This window comes from Alnus glutinosa, chromosome 4 (genome assembly GCF_958979055.1).
Source record: "Alnus glutinosa chromosome 4, dhAlnGlut1.1, whole genome shotgun sequence".
In the NCBI taxonomy this organism is placed as follows: Eukaryota; Viridiplantae; Streptophyta; class Magnoliopsida; order Fagales; family Betulaceae; genus Alnus; species Alnus glutinosa.
Window position 1 is genome coordinate 3092611 of NC_084889.1, and position 14208 is coordinate 3106818.

A 14208-nucleotide genomic window follows, 5' to 3' on the forward strand; every position below is an offset into this window, starting at 1 on the left:
TTCACACAATAAATAAATTAAGAGAGTAAGTCGTATTTACAAATTCTCGCCATGCCATTTCACTTTTTATTACTTAAAAAGTTTCTTCAAAAGCAAAACGAAAATAAGAAGCCTAGTCAAACAGAAAATGAATCTCCTCATTCCGCGTGGTTCCTTCAAAGATTCCTTAATTCTCAAGTAGCTATCATTTCAACGGCTATGACTTGACGGCTCTTACTCTTAGAAGTGCTTTTCTCTTTTTCAGCCGCCGATGGTAATGGCTGACATCCCCATCACACAGTACCGGCGACTACAAGTGGAGAGGCAATAGGGTCCAACCGCATTGAGTGGTGAGGTGAACTTCCCCAAGTTGAGGAGCGAACCCCGTAGCTTAGAGGGAAAGAGAGAAGGTACATTGGAGAAGCAGAGGATCATCAGTGTTGTTTGACTACTCTGGGGTTGTGTACACGCCAATGGCCAAGGGGGTCCTTATTCCTTATACGGATCTGATCTGTGGGGTTCGAGTGGCTGTAGACCTTTCCTTTACTAAAAGCAAAAGTCTTTGAAAAGTTGGCGCGCACTCGGTCAAGCTAGAATGCTAGATCCCTTGCAACTACTTTTGGTAATGCATTAAGATCTTTGATGTCAGTTCCCAATTCCGATTTGACATACTAAATTATTGATGTGATTGTGATTATCATTATGTCAACCAAGGAAAATCTTTTAGTTTTATATATATATGTTGAATGACGCTTAATCTTTTTTTCTTAACTTCTTTAATTTGGAAATTGGTGTTGACTAATTTGAACCAACTAACCTCAACCCTTTAAATCGAATCTCTTGAAAGATGGTTCCTATGAAATTTATTTGTTTGCACAAGTCTTAAACGGTCAAAATACCTACTTGTATGGGTGGTGACGTTGGCGATGGCGTTCTATAAAGTTAGTCATGCGATGAAGTTGATGAATTATAAAGTTGTCATAAGTATTAGGTTTCACACAAGTTTTTTTTTTAGGTGAGCTTAATTTTGACTTTATAAGCGATTTTAAAAGTTCTAATTATAATTTGATTAGTTATTTTAAATTCGAAGTTTTACATGTGGACATACCCCATAGAAAATTGTTCTCATACATGGCTAAGATAGATTAAGCTTTAATTTGTTGATTGACTAGCCAATCCCGATCCCATCCCCTTAAACTGCTATCACCCTATCACTATGCCCACTTAGATATCAATTGCCTACTTGGTGCCTCTATGGGTTTGGTGTGCTTGTGAAGCCTTAATAATGGGATTGAAATGTTCAGCAATTCTCTACTCAAATTGTTAAGTAGCAGTTAGAATGATTAATCACCCATCTGAACATGTTGATTCATAGAGACTCTCCCCTATGCAATATCCGATTTTATAGTAATATGAAAAGAAAAATATTAAAGAATCTCTGCCCTTAATAATGGCCACATAATCAAGTCTATGGGGACTTGTGGTCATGGTGAGCCTTACAAAATCCTCCAACTAGGCAGCTATACATAGCCAGACAGATCGGGAAGGGGTAGGCGTAGGGGTCGGGTAAGGAGCTTTTAATTTTTATATATTTTCATTATTTATTTTCGTCCTCCTTTTTGGTAGGAAGTTTTGAGCCTTCTTAAGTGCTCAACAAAGGTACTGCTAATCCATTTTGAAGGGTGGCCGAGGCTGAAACATTATATATTTCAGTAAAAAAAAGAGCCCACAAAATCGTACGCTGATTCTGTCATCATTACCAGCAGACGCGTCTTGCGCAAATTGGCTGGCTCTAGCGATCAAAATCTAAACAATATTGTTAAGCTGGAGTATACTTTTTAGTATTTTAATTATATATTGTTATTAATTACTATATTTGTCGCTAACCGGGCTAGCTAGTGTCTAGTGATGCAATGCAGAAGTGTTTTAATTATTTTTTTAATTCAACATGATGATAATCAGTAAGATCGATCGAGTACGAGGCGAACCAGTCATACCTTATTATGTCGGTACGTGTTTTAATCGATCTCTTCGAATTAAATTTTAATTGAAACTTAATACAAACCGATTTTTGGCGATCAACTAACCAATGCCGCCTAACATGAGCTGGCCGGATGGAGTTGGCTATAATCAACATCCTCTTGAAGAGAAAAGAAAATGAAAAGAGAAAGAATGTTTTCAAATATATATATATATAAAGAGATCGAGAGCATGTTTGGTTTCGATTTTGTAGGCTAAGATTATTCTTAGTGAGCTAATCATTTCAATTTTTTCATCAAAATTTAGTAAAAAATTTAAAAAAAGTCAAATTCAACAAACTCTCTATAACTTTTTTATTTTAGCTTTTGTTAAAATTTCACTTCAAATTTAGCTCACAAATTTTATAAACTATTAAATATTATAAAATTTGTGAGCTAAATTTGTATTTTTTTAAAAACGTAATATTATAAAGGGTAAACAGTAATTTTATTATACGCTTAATTGTATTTAAAATCATTATTTTTAAATCATACGTTTTGAAATCGCAAACCCAAAAAACAGATCTTTATTGATTATTAGCTTTTCAACTTTATGAAGAAGTTTGGGACTTCATTTGTTAAGTTTTTTGTTTCCTCTTTTCAAAATTAACAAAAAGGTTAACAAACAATTCATATATAAAAAACTCAATAAAAAAAAAAAAAAAACACTTATATCATATCAGAAAACTAAAAGAAAAAAACTCCAAAACACGCCGTTAACAGACATAATGGAATCCCGGCCCGTAGAGATTTTGATTAGTTGTTTCTCCCTCCCACGAAAGAAAGGAGAAGGAACTAGCTAGATGGTTTCGTGTACATCTATCTGTTTCAGTTCCGTGGAGATATTATATTCTCTGGTGTAAACACAGATCGATCGATAGATGTCCATGATCAATGTAGCCACGTGAAATATGACGAAGTAATTAATAGTAGTCGCTAAGGCATTTGAGCAAAGATTCAAGGGCAAAACACTGAATTGTCAAATGTTGGGTTCGTACCAGAAACGTCTTATCATCATAGCCAGCTTGGGTAGTGGGTTTAGATGTTTCGCACTAAGCGCAATTGATCGATCATTCTATTTTAGTTCCAGAATTAATATATTTTTTTCAAAGTAAAAGATATGTGCAGGGAAATGGATCGAATAGTTGCATGCATGGCACATGCAAAATAGAATACTATGGGTCCTCAACATAAGAATTAGTATGTCATGCGCCAGTCTCTTCCAAAGAGAAACTTGGCAAACATAATCATTGGAATCTTTTACAATTTCCCATTTTATTTTCTTTTCAAGAATTTATTGGAATTTACACCATCGATCGAGGTCTATATAAACCCACCGATACAATAGCTAGCTTCATGCCAAATATCCTTCCCTTCCTTTCTCTCACTCACATTTGAAGACAAATCGTTCCCTTAACTCTCTGTCATGGCGGCCAACTTCAAGCTCATTTACACCAGTGCTTTTCTTCTTGCAATTATCTTTTCTCATGGAATTATTTCCACTGAGGAAAGGTTGCTGATGATCAGGACCCAAATAAACAAGAAATGTGATGAAAACTATCTGAGCATTTGTGAGAACAACGTCGGGGGACAAACGGGAAGGAACGTCCTGCGCCGTGGCATTTTAGATGATCATGAAGTTGCAATCCCTGGCGTTGGCAATGTTGAATCAAACAGTACTGATGATTTCCGACCCACTGAACCAGGCCACAGTCCCGGTGCCGGACATGCTAAAGGGCCTCGAAGCGCAGATCCAAAGCAGTAGAATATATTTATATAAAGTGATCATGAATATTTGCTATCTATTGTGGATTATTTAGATATTTGGATTTGGTTTGCTTTATCATGTATGATGCTAATTATAATTATATATATATGCACGTATGTTCTCCTTGTGAATGTATTTGTAATAATATGATCTCGTGGTATCAATCAATTGAAATATTGGATTTGCGTAAGATTAACATATAGCCATCAATCGTATTATATATATATATATATATATATATATATATATATTAACAATAGTTATAGTAATTACAGAGATATAAAAACTATAGTTATTCCCTCAAATTATTAATCGTTTTGTAATTCAGTCCTAATTTTTTTTAAAATTTTATAATGTAATTTACCAATCTACCAAACGTTTGAGTTATTCCCTCCGTTGAGATGATATATATATATATATAGTTTGATTAGTTTGAGTTACGTTCAAGCTATGGGGTTATCTAGGTCCCAACTACTCCTAACAATGATAAGAACCAAACTATATGTGCTATAATTAGTTGTTCTAATGATTGACAATCAATTGAACGATCTTGACCTCCATGATCAATAAAATAGTCCTTAAAATTATTCTAATCTTAATTAATTGGGTACCAACTATCTAATTAACAAAAAAAAAAAAAAAAAATTGATAGCAACGTTGGCACTATATATATATCTATCGATCGTCACCCATAGCGCCTTATTACTTCAAAAGGGAGAATGGCCGGGTTTGGTTTTTATATAATTTAATTTATTCCAATTGATGGCTCTGGGCTCACAATTCAACTTGTTTTTGCAATGGATGGCAACTACTTTAAGCAAATTTTTCTTTAATTAGTAACGCGACCTTGATCTATTTATGGAGGCTACGCGAGTAAAAGTAGAAATAATTATTGATTAAACCTCTACATGCAATTCTTGGAATATTTAATCGTGACAATTCCTCAAGCTACTTTTAATTAGGCTATTTTTTTACTCTAATTAATTAGGCTACTATTTTTTTTTTTTTTTTTTCTAATTGAAAATGGGAAAGGGTTACAAAGGGGGTAATTAATTAGGCTACTTAATTATAGATTAGCATTGCTAATTAAGATTTGATTCCAATCTACAATTCCTAATTCCTCGTAAGCTTAGTCAAATCAATTAACATTTGCAGTACTTTTTCTAGCCAACAAACGTAAGCACAGCACAAAAATGGAAGCATAATTAGCAGCAAAGGCAGACAATCACTTGCATAGTACCTCTCCCTCAAAATCTGTGTATGACGAGAACGTACGAAATCGATGAACAGAAGCCGGCCACTGGTATATGGGAGAGATCAGACGGTCTAAATCTAGTCACCGTCGACACTCTTGCACGATGATTGAAGGGCCAAATGGCACTCAGTCTCAGGCAATTCAGTACGGTCTTCAATTACCGGCAAATTTTCTGTTTGGGATGTTGAAATTAAACTTAGATTAGTTTTATGCAAAATCCATGTTGTGTTTGCTTTAATTAATTTGGTCTTCTGTTTGGATTATAGGAGAAACGAAGGGAAAAAAATATTGAAGTAAAATTCAATATTTCTGCAGTGCCACCACAAAATTCAACGCGTGGATCCGATACGCCAAGTTGGAGATAGAGAGTTGTGAGGTTTCTAGGGCGATGAATGCGTACAAAAGGGTGGCGGAGAAGCAAACCCACAGCTAGAGACCCACCATATATGGTCGACCAAAGTTTAACCCTCTTAAACGACAGCGTTGTAACACAGAGTGATCTGGCTGCATTATTGTCCCCGTACGAGTAATGCTACCTGTTTACTTGGTTTATTTTATTATTATTAATTTTTTTTTGCTATTCTTCTATCATTCTAAATTGATCTGACTTTAAAAATTATGATTAAGTTTGTAATAAATCACTATAAAATTGTGATTAAATATTAATTTTAAATGTCACATTATTTTGAAAGGGACACAAAATGACAGTTAAATCCAATACTAGTTTTTAAACACCAACATTATCCCCACAAAAATCAATATAAAATGATTGGGGTACTAGAATTTTTACTATAACTCCCTTATAAATTTATGTGACAATTTATATGATATTTAGTAATTTACCACATTAATCACTAAATAATTAAATTGACAAATCTAATTTATTGCATAATCATTTAATTCTAATATAATGAAATTTTAAAATAACACTAGTTAGTGCCTCTCCACCCCCAATTAAACCATTCCAACAACTCCTATAAGAGTAGGTGGCTGAGTCACCTCTACTGAGGTTCTCTAGCGGAGAAAGGGGTGACTCCCCTCTAAATCTTTTATTTTTTTTATTGATATTTTTGATCAAGTAAAAATTCATTTTTTTTAACATGTAGTATGGATGTTACAAAACTGCTTACGTGAATAGAAAAAGTAAAATGATAAACGTAAAAATTCAAAAATATTAAAAGTCATATTTAAAAATCTAAGAAATAAATTAAAGAGAAGTTATACACATACATTCTTTATATATTTCTATACAATAAGGTTTTAAATCTATTATTAAATCTGTAGAACTCAACGTGAGTCCTATAAATTTAATACTAAATTTTAAAAATGAGAAGTATTAAAAATATATTTATATAATTGATCTAAATTAAAATTGTGCAAAAACTCATAAATTTTCCTAATTTTTATAATGATTCTATTTGGCTTTAGAAGTTAGAACTCTCAGGAATTTCGGTGTCATAAATAGTAACTGAAATTGCAAACGATGGGGCGGATTCGTGAGGTAAAAGTAAAACTACCTGGCAGCAACACTAATAAAAATTCTAAAAGTAAATCCGAAAATCAGAGAAAAATATCTAAAGGAGGGGGCAAAACCAAGGCGAGCTGGCGGCGGATACCAATGTATATCACAGTTTACGAATCCAACGGCCACGATCAACCCCTTCCTCTTAATCCAACCGTCACAACTACAACCGCGTCCGTCGCCCTCAAAATAAATCTTCCTGTTAGACCCTAACCGTACCTTCTTCTTCTCTCTGTCTCTGTCTCTCTGTCTCTCTCTCTGTGAATCTCGGATTCCATTTACTTCTTATTGGTTATTGAATCTGAATCTTTGTTTTACGTTTATACAGTGAGTGATTGACAGAGAGAGATAAGATGCAATCGAACGGCTCTGATTCGAAGCCGCAGGAAGTGGAGAACCACAATCAACGGCCGCAGCAGGGGCAGCCGCCGCCGTCTCAGTGGGTGGCGGCTTTGCAGTATCGGGCGGCGGCGATGGTAATGCAGCACCAGATGATGCCACCTCAGCATTACGGACCTCCTCCCCCGCCTCCGCTGCCGCCGCACTACGTGCCATACCACCCGTACCAGCAGCGCGTGCAGGTACAACACCCGCAGCAGCAGGGATCTGACGGCGGCGAGAATAAGACGATCTGGGTCGGCGATTTGCACCATTGGATGGACGAGAATTACCTGCACAGTTGCTTCGCTTCCACCGGCGAGGTCCGTATATGCTCTCTCTCTCTCTCTCGCTCTCTCTACGTAGCATAGACTTGTAGTGTCTTCGTACAAGCTTACACGTACGTATTTGCGTATATACATGAATCCGGAATTGTTAGTCGACCTATTCGTGAGTTTTGACGCATATATATTGGAAGCTTTTTATGTTAATGCTTTGGGCAAGGTGTTATTTTTTGGAGTGGATTGTGTGTCATTTTTGGTTTAAGGAATGTATGTGATATATGGAAAAAGGTGAAAAAATGTAGTTTTTTTTTGGAAATGGTAGCGCATGTAGAGGAATTTGTGGGTTATACGTGAATGGGGTAAAGAATAGAGAGTTTGGCTTGTATCCTGTTATTCAGTACCAGGACATCTCCTGTTATTGAATATCAAGGGTCAGGACATTTCAAAGCATTAAATGTGTTAATGCCCTGTTATTAAATAACAGGATACAAGCCAAACTCAAGAATGGAATTATTGGCCAAAAAAAGGGAAAAAAAGAGACGCAAGTTGATTCTATAATGCTTGATATATCTGGTGCTTCCTCGTAGTAGTTGTCCATGGGGATAGAGGGTTGAAGCTTCCTAAATTGCTTTTACGTCATAGAACGTGTGTCAGCATCTAATCTGGATTGCACTAGGCCTCCCTCATTTATGATAGGATTTTGGAAATATACTTGTCAAAATTGGATTTTGGAAATACCAATATTGTGGTCAAATTACTTACCAAATGTGTACACACCATATACTTGTGCAGATTTATCATGACCCTTCGATTATCTTTTGGGAAAATTAATATTTTCAGCTGGAATTTACTTTCTAAAAAAAAAATTGTAATCTTTTCCATCTAAATAGATGATCACTTAGAAAAAGTGCCACATATTGTTTTTTTCTGTTTTGTTCGTTGCTATGTCCTCTAACGTCTTGTTATTTTTCATACAGATCACCTCCATTAAGGTTATTCGCAATAAACATAATGGTTTATCAGAGGGCTATGGATTTGTGGAATTTATTTCACATGCAACAGCTGAAAAAGTTTTACAAACTTTTGCTGGCATTTTGATGCCTAATACAGAACAGCCCTTCCGTCTGAACTGGGCAACATTTAGCACGGGGGAAAAGCGTTCAGATAATGTTCCTGATCTTTCTATTTTTGTTGGAGATTTAGCCGCAGATGTTACAGATAGCTTATTGCAAGAAACTTTTGCTAGTAAATATCCATCTGTTAAGGCTGCAAAAGTTGTTTTTGATGCCAATACTGGCCGTTCAAAGGGTTATGGTTTTGTGAGATTTGGAGATGACAACGAGAGATCACAGGCCCTGACTGAAATGAATGGTGTTTATTGTTCAAGCAGGCCTATGCGCATTGGGGCCGCAACACCCAGGAAATCATCTGGATATCAACAATCACAAGGTACTTAATTATTCTAATTGCTTCCATTATAAGAAGTTTAAGTTTTTTGATTTACTTTTCAAAAAAAAAAAGTTGTTATATTGGTTCTTTGGTTTTCTATGTTAATATGGAAGAATAAAAAGATTCTGGTGTTAGTTTATGTTCATCATAGGAGGGACTTGATTGTATGGAAGGAGCCTTGTGTATCATTAAGATTGTTTTTTGATATGTGAGAAGTAGTCAACTAGGCTTCAATGTTTATATTCATTAAGCAATTGTGAAAAGGGGGCAAATCCCAATATGTTGAATGATTGGAAGAGTAAAAAGATTCTGTTGTTAGTTTTTGTTCCTTATATGGAAGGAGCCTTGTGTATCGTTAAGATTGTTTTTTGATATGCAAGAAATAGTCAACTAGGCTTCAATGTTTTCTTTTGTTGTTGTATAATGAGTTTCATCATAAAATCTTTATGCTGATTACTAGAAGTGGACAAGTAAAATTATTGCACAATCTTTTCTTTTTTTCCTATTTTGGTCCGAGGGAGAAAAAGGAGGGTGTGGGGTTGTAAGGGGAAGTAATCTATGTTACGTCGCTTATGGATTCTCAGTGGTAAGACATCAATTTGTTGCATAACGTATCTTTGCATGATGTCAACCAGTAAAGAAAGCATGCCTTATTGGTCCAAGGTCTCTTGTGCATGACCCAAAATCAGATCATTAGGGGGTTTTGTGATTAGGTTCAAGGTGTTCAAGAATATTTTAGCTTTCAAGGATTCCCTAGTTTTTACTTGGCTCAAAAGCTAAAAGCCTTGAAACTTGATTTAAAAATATGGGATGAGGAGGTGTCTGACATTGTCGAGAAGAGGAAAAAGCTCTTTTGGTTGAACTCAATGAGATGGATGCTATTGCAAAAGAGTCCTATCAAATGAGGAAAAGTTTATTTCCAGGTCTCAAAATGCTTTATTAGGAGGAGACAGATTTTAGACTTTGTCCTTATTGCTAATGCATGTCTTGATTGCGAATTAGATTAAGGGTCCCAGGTGTGCTTTGCAAACTGGATATAGAAAAGGCCTGCTATCATGTTAATTGGGACTTCTTATTGTACCTATTGAGGAGATGTGGTTTGGGGAAAGATTGTGAGATTGGATAGCTCATTGCATATCTATGGTGCACTTCTTTGCATTGATTAATGGTCTCCATCTAGCTTCTTTAATAGTTCTCATGGCTTGAGACAAGAGGATTCTTTATCCCTGTTATTGTTCGTTGTTGTCATGGAGGCTTTTATAGAATGTTGTCCGCCACAATGAATAGGGGGGTTTTTATTAGGTTTTTCAGTGGGGTCAAAGAGTAATGATGTGATTAATGTGTCTCATGTCTTTTTTTCAGACGATACTTTGATTTTTTGTGAGGCTAATCCCAAGAATCTTCGTGATTAGCAGTGTCTCTTCTTTTATGTTTTGAAGCTGTTTTAGGGTTGAAAATTAACCTGGCTAAATCAGAGTCTGTTCCCGTTGGTGCCGTGGATGATGTTGGAGGTTTGACCAATATCCTTGTTTGTGGGGTGTCGTTGTTCTCCATGAAGTATTTGGGCCTTCTTTTGGGGCTCCGTTTAAGGCAAAATCTTTTTGGGTTGTTATTATTGAAAAGATGGAATGTTATTTAGCAGGTTGTAAGAGGCTTTATCTGTTAATGGGTGATAAGATCTCTTTGATTAAAAACACTTGTCTAATTTGCCTACTTATTTTTTGTCCCTTTTCTCCATCCCCCTTGGAGTTGCTAACTGAATCAAGAATATTCTAATAGATTTCTTGTGGGCAGGAGTTGGTTACGAGTTTAAATTCCATCTAGTTAGCTGGTCTAAGATTTGTACCCCACTATCTTAAGGAGGTTTGGGGGTTAGGAATTTGACCTTGTTCAACCAAGCCCTGTTGAAGAAATGGCTTTGGCGTTATGCCACAGAGAGGGAGGCGTTGTGGAGAGCGGTGGTGGAAGCTAAATACGAGAGCTTGTGGGGTGGGTAGTGCTCCAATGCGGTGCATGGGTCCTATGTGGTGGGGGTATATTAAAACATTAGCAGGGGGTAGTGGGATTTCTCCAGATGTGTGAGATTTGAGATGGGAGACGAGTCTAGGATCTGGTTTGGGCAGGACTTGCGGGTTGGAGATATGACCTTGAAGGAAGCCTTCTCGATGTTGTTTAGCATAGCTCACTTTAAGGAGGCCTTGATTGTAGACCATATGCAAATTTCGAATGGCACCTGTCTATGAAATGTTACCTTCATCATAGTCGTGCATGATTGGAAGATGCAGCAGTCACCTCATTCTACGGTCTCTTATACTCTATTGGGCTAAGACGAGGATAAGATTTGTTAGACCCCCTCCAAAAGACGGATATTTCATGGTTGGATCTTTTTATCATGTGCTTAACCCCCCTGCTAGGTAATCTTTCCCTTGGAAGAGCACTTGGAGAAGCGAGGCGCCTTTGAGGTTGCTTTTCTTTGTTTGCACAGCAGTATTAGAATCTTGACCTTGGATAATCTAGGAAAAAGGCGAGTCATAGGAATGAAATGGTGTTGCATGTGTAAGAAGAGTGGGGAATTCATTAATCATCTGTTGCTCCATTGCAAAGTAGCTAGAGACTTATGAGCTTCGGTTTTCCGTCTTTTCGGGATAGAGTGGGTAATGGCCCAACGGGCGGTGGAGTTATTAGTGAGTTGGAGATGCTAGTTTGGTAGTCACCCCAATTTAGAAGCCTAGAGGATGGCCCCGCTTTGTGCGATGTGGTGCATTTGTAGAGAATGCTACTTCAAAAACTTCGAAGATTGCGTGAGAACAGTGGCATAGTTAAAAGATGTTATGGTCAAAACCCTTTATCAATGGATGATTGCTACAAGTAGTTTTCGCTTTTTTAGTTTTTTGGATTTGTGTTCTTTCTCCTCTCTATAAGTGGATCTCTTTTGTATATTTCTTGTGTACTTGGGTTACACCCCTATGCACTTTTTAATAAGATTGATTTACTAATAAAAAAAAGTGGTTCAAGAATTGTGATTCTCTAAAACCTTCAAAATTAACAAAGGCCTTGATTTTAATATTTTAACAATGTGTATGTTTCAACTCTGTGAAATTAGTTGAAGGTTGTACAATTGCACCTTAGATTGAATTCTTCACCATTTCTCATCATTCTTTTTCAGTTGGTAGACCAGAAATTTCTGAAATAATAAGTAAAAAAAATTACCATACTATTTTGGTTGACCAGAAAGTACTGATGTGAACAATTGTTTCCATATCATTGACACAAAAGTTAAATGAGTTGTTGGCCAAAGGTACAGTTTGATTGGAAAGACAGATTATAAGTGGTTATGGGAGTGTTTTTTTTTGGGGCAGGTTGTCTCTTTGCATTGTTGGCAGTTTGCATTTGGATTGACTGTATACACATGTAACATATATCTTCAACAAGCAAATTCGAAGAAGAGTTGTATCTTAGGATCTCTTCTTAAATTTTCATTATTTCTAATTTCCTGCCAACCAAGTTGTTTCTTAAATTTATGGTTGGGATGGCTGCTACTAGTTGTTTTTCTTCTGTAATTTGTTTCTTTAACTTTTTAAATTTAAGAAGCTAGCAGTTTTCTTGTACTTTGGGTGTACTCTCTTGTATACCACCCATGTATTACGATTGCGTCCCTTTGTCCTCTCTTTCTAATACATATGTACTTGTGAAAACAAGGTTGCTCATAGTAGGTCAAAACATGGTTTGAAGCATCAAGGGAGCTATCCTTATGTAACCACGGATTATAACTTTGACATTGCATATTTAAATATGTGCTTTAATTTTTATTGGTTTTGTTAGGCGGATATGCATCAAATGGTGCGTCTGCACACCAGTCTGACAGGGATTCAACAAACACAACAGTGAGTTTCATCTTCTTCATGTGGTTGTGGTTTTTAAGTTATAGCCATTTGGGAGTCCTACCTTCTTCACTTCGCTAACCCAAATTTTATGTTAGATATTTGTTGGAGGGCTTGATCCTAATGTCACCGATGAAGACCTCAAGCAGCCTTTCTCACAGTATGGTGAGATAGTCTCTGTTAAAATACCTGTTGGAAAAGGGTGTGGATTTGTAATGTTTGTTAACAGGTAGAGTTTCTTACCATAACTATTTTTTGTCATATCAAGAGATGGTACATCAAAACTTTTCTAATGGCTTTAACTATATTGGTACCTCCTCCTACCATAAGAACAGGATGAAGGATATGATTCGGGGTTTAAGACTAATTGGGTGCGTGTGTAACTCACTGATAGGGTAAAAAAAGGGAGAGTATATTAAAATTTTATCTTGTTTCTTATTGAGCAGAAATAATGCAGAGGAGGCGTTGCAGAAACTGAATGGCACAGTAATTGGTAAGCAAACAGTGCGGCTTTCTTGGGGTCGCAATCCAGCAAATAAGCAGGTAGTCCTCCCCCCGCCCTCCCAAAAAAGTCCCTTACTCCCACCACCTTTTGATGTTTGGGTGCATTTGGAAAGAGCTTTTGGGGATTTAATGAACAATGTAGAGTTCATCATGCAATTAACTTGGGCTGGACTGTTTAAGTCTTCTCTAGCTGTTAATGGTCATTAATCCGTTTTGATTGAATTGTTGTTCATGTGAATCCTAAACAAAACAATTTCCATCTTCTCTTTCAGGAAGTATATAGTCATTTTATTTAATGGTGGCTCCATAGAATTATGACTCAGAACTGGAAATCTTCATAGCTGTAGAAGTCTTTTGCAAGGACCTGCAAAAACTATTCATCTTTTTCACATTATCTGCTCATAAATTCTGATTTCTTGTCAGTTTATTTTTCTTAATTGGTTCTTTTTGGGGTTTGGCAGTCTAGAGCAGATTTTGGCTACCAATGGAATGGGGCATACTATGGAGGAGGGCAGCTTTATGATGGTTATGGATATGCTCTGCCCCCACCTCACGACCCAAGCATGTACGCTGCGGCATATGGGGCTTACCCTGTTTATGGCAACCACCAACAACAAGTAAGCTGAAGGAACTGCACTAGTAGTTCTAGAAATTAGACACTGTCACGGTAGACTGGGCAAAATTTGCCCTATTTCTCTGTAACTTGGTTGGTTCTATATAGAATTCTTAAGAATCCCTCCAATTGTGGAGTGGAACTGAATTTTGACAGCCTGAAGTAATTTTGTAGGGATTTGATTAATTATTTTTTAAGAATCACGGGACATAAATGAGAAACTTATTTGTTGGAATATATTATCTCGATTCTTGAGTTTGTGTGTGTAGGGTTTTTGATGCAAAAAAAAGTTGCATTGTTTTAACCTACTATCATGTAGTGCTTTTCTTTTTTTGACCAGCCATCTGCAGTCTAAATAAGCTACAATGGTTCCTCCTCCAATGGCCGAATCCTATGAGATGCTGACTGATTGGGGCTACAACCACCTCCACCTCCACCTCCACCTCCAAGGGTCCAATAGAAGAATAGTCCATCAAAGAAGTCCCTTTTGAAACATCCATGGATACCAGATCAACAAAAAAAAAACCAATTCCAGCAGAAGATAAAAACCACTCAAA

At 36.5% G+C, this 14208-nt stretch overlaps 2 protein-coding genes across 2 annotated transcripts; both read left to right on the plus strand.

The window, feature by feature from the left end:
• The first annotated feature begins 3423 nt into the window (after positions 1 to 3423).
• On the plus strand, positions 3424 to 3762 carry LOC133865659 (precursor of CEP1). Its single transcript, XM_062302080.1, has one exon. It carries the CDS (start codon positions 3424 to 3426, stop codon positions 3760 to 3762), a length of 339 nt encoding a protein of 112 aa, XP_062158064.1.
• A 2832-nt stretch (positions 3763 to 6594) lies between these two features.
• Positions 6595 to 13893, plus strand: LOC133866608 (polyadenylate-binding protein RBP47C'-like). The gene is made up of 7 exons (XM_062303184.1): positions 6595 to 6743; positions 6871 to 7243; positions 8182 to 8653; positions 12476 to 12537; positions 12633 to 12763; positions 12981 to 13077; positions 13500 to 13893. The coding sequence occupies exons 2-7, from the start codon at positions 6896 to 6898 to the stop codon at positions 13662 to 13664; spliced, it is 1275 nt and encodes a 424-aa protein (XP_062159168.1). The 5' UTR covers positions 6595 to 6743; positions 6871 to 6895; the 3' UTR covers positions 13665 to 13893.
• The last annotated feature ends 315 nt before the right edge of the window (positions 13894 to 14208 follow it).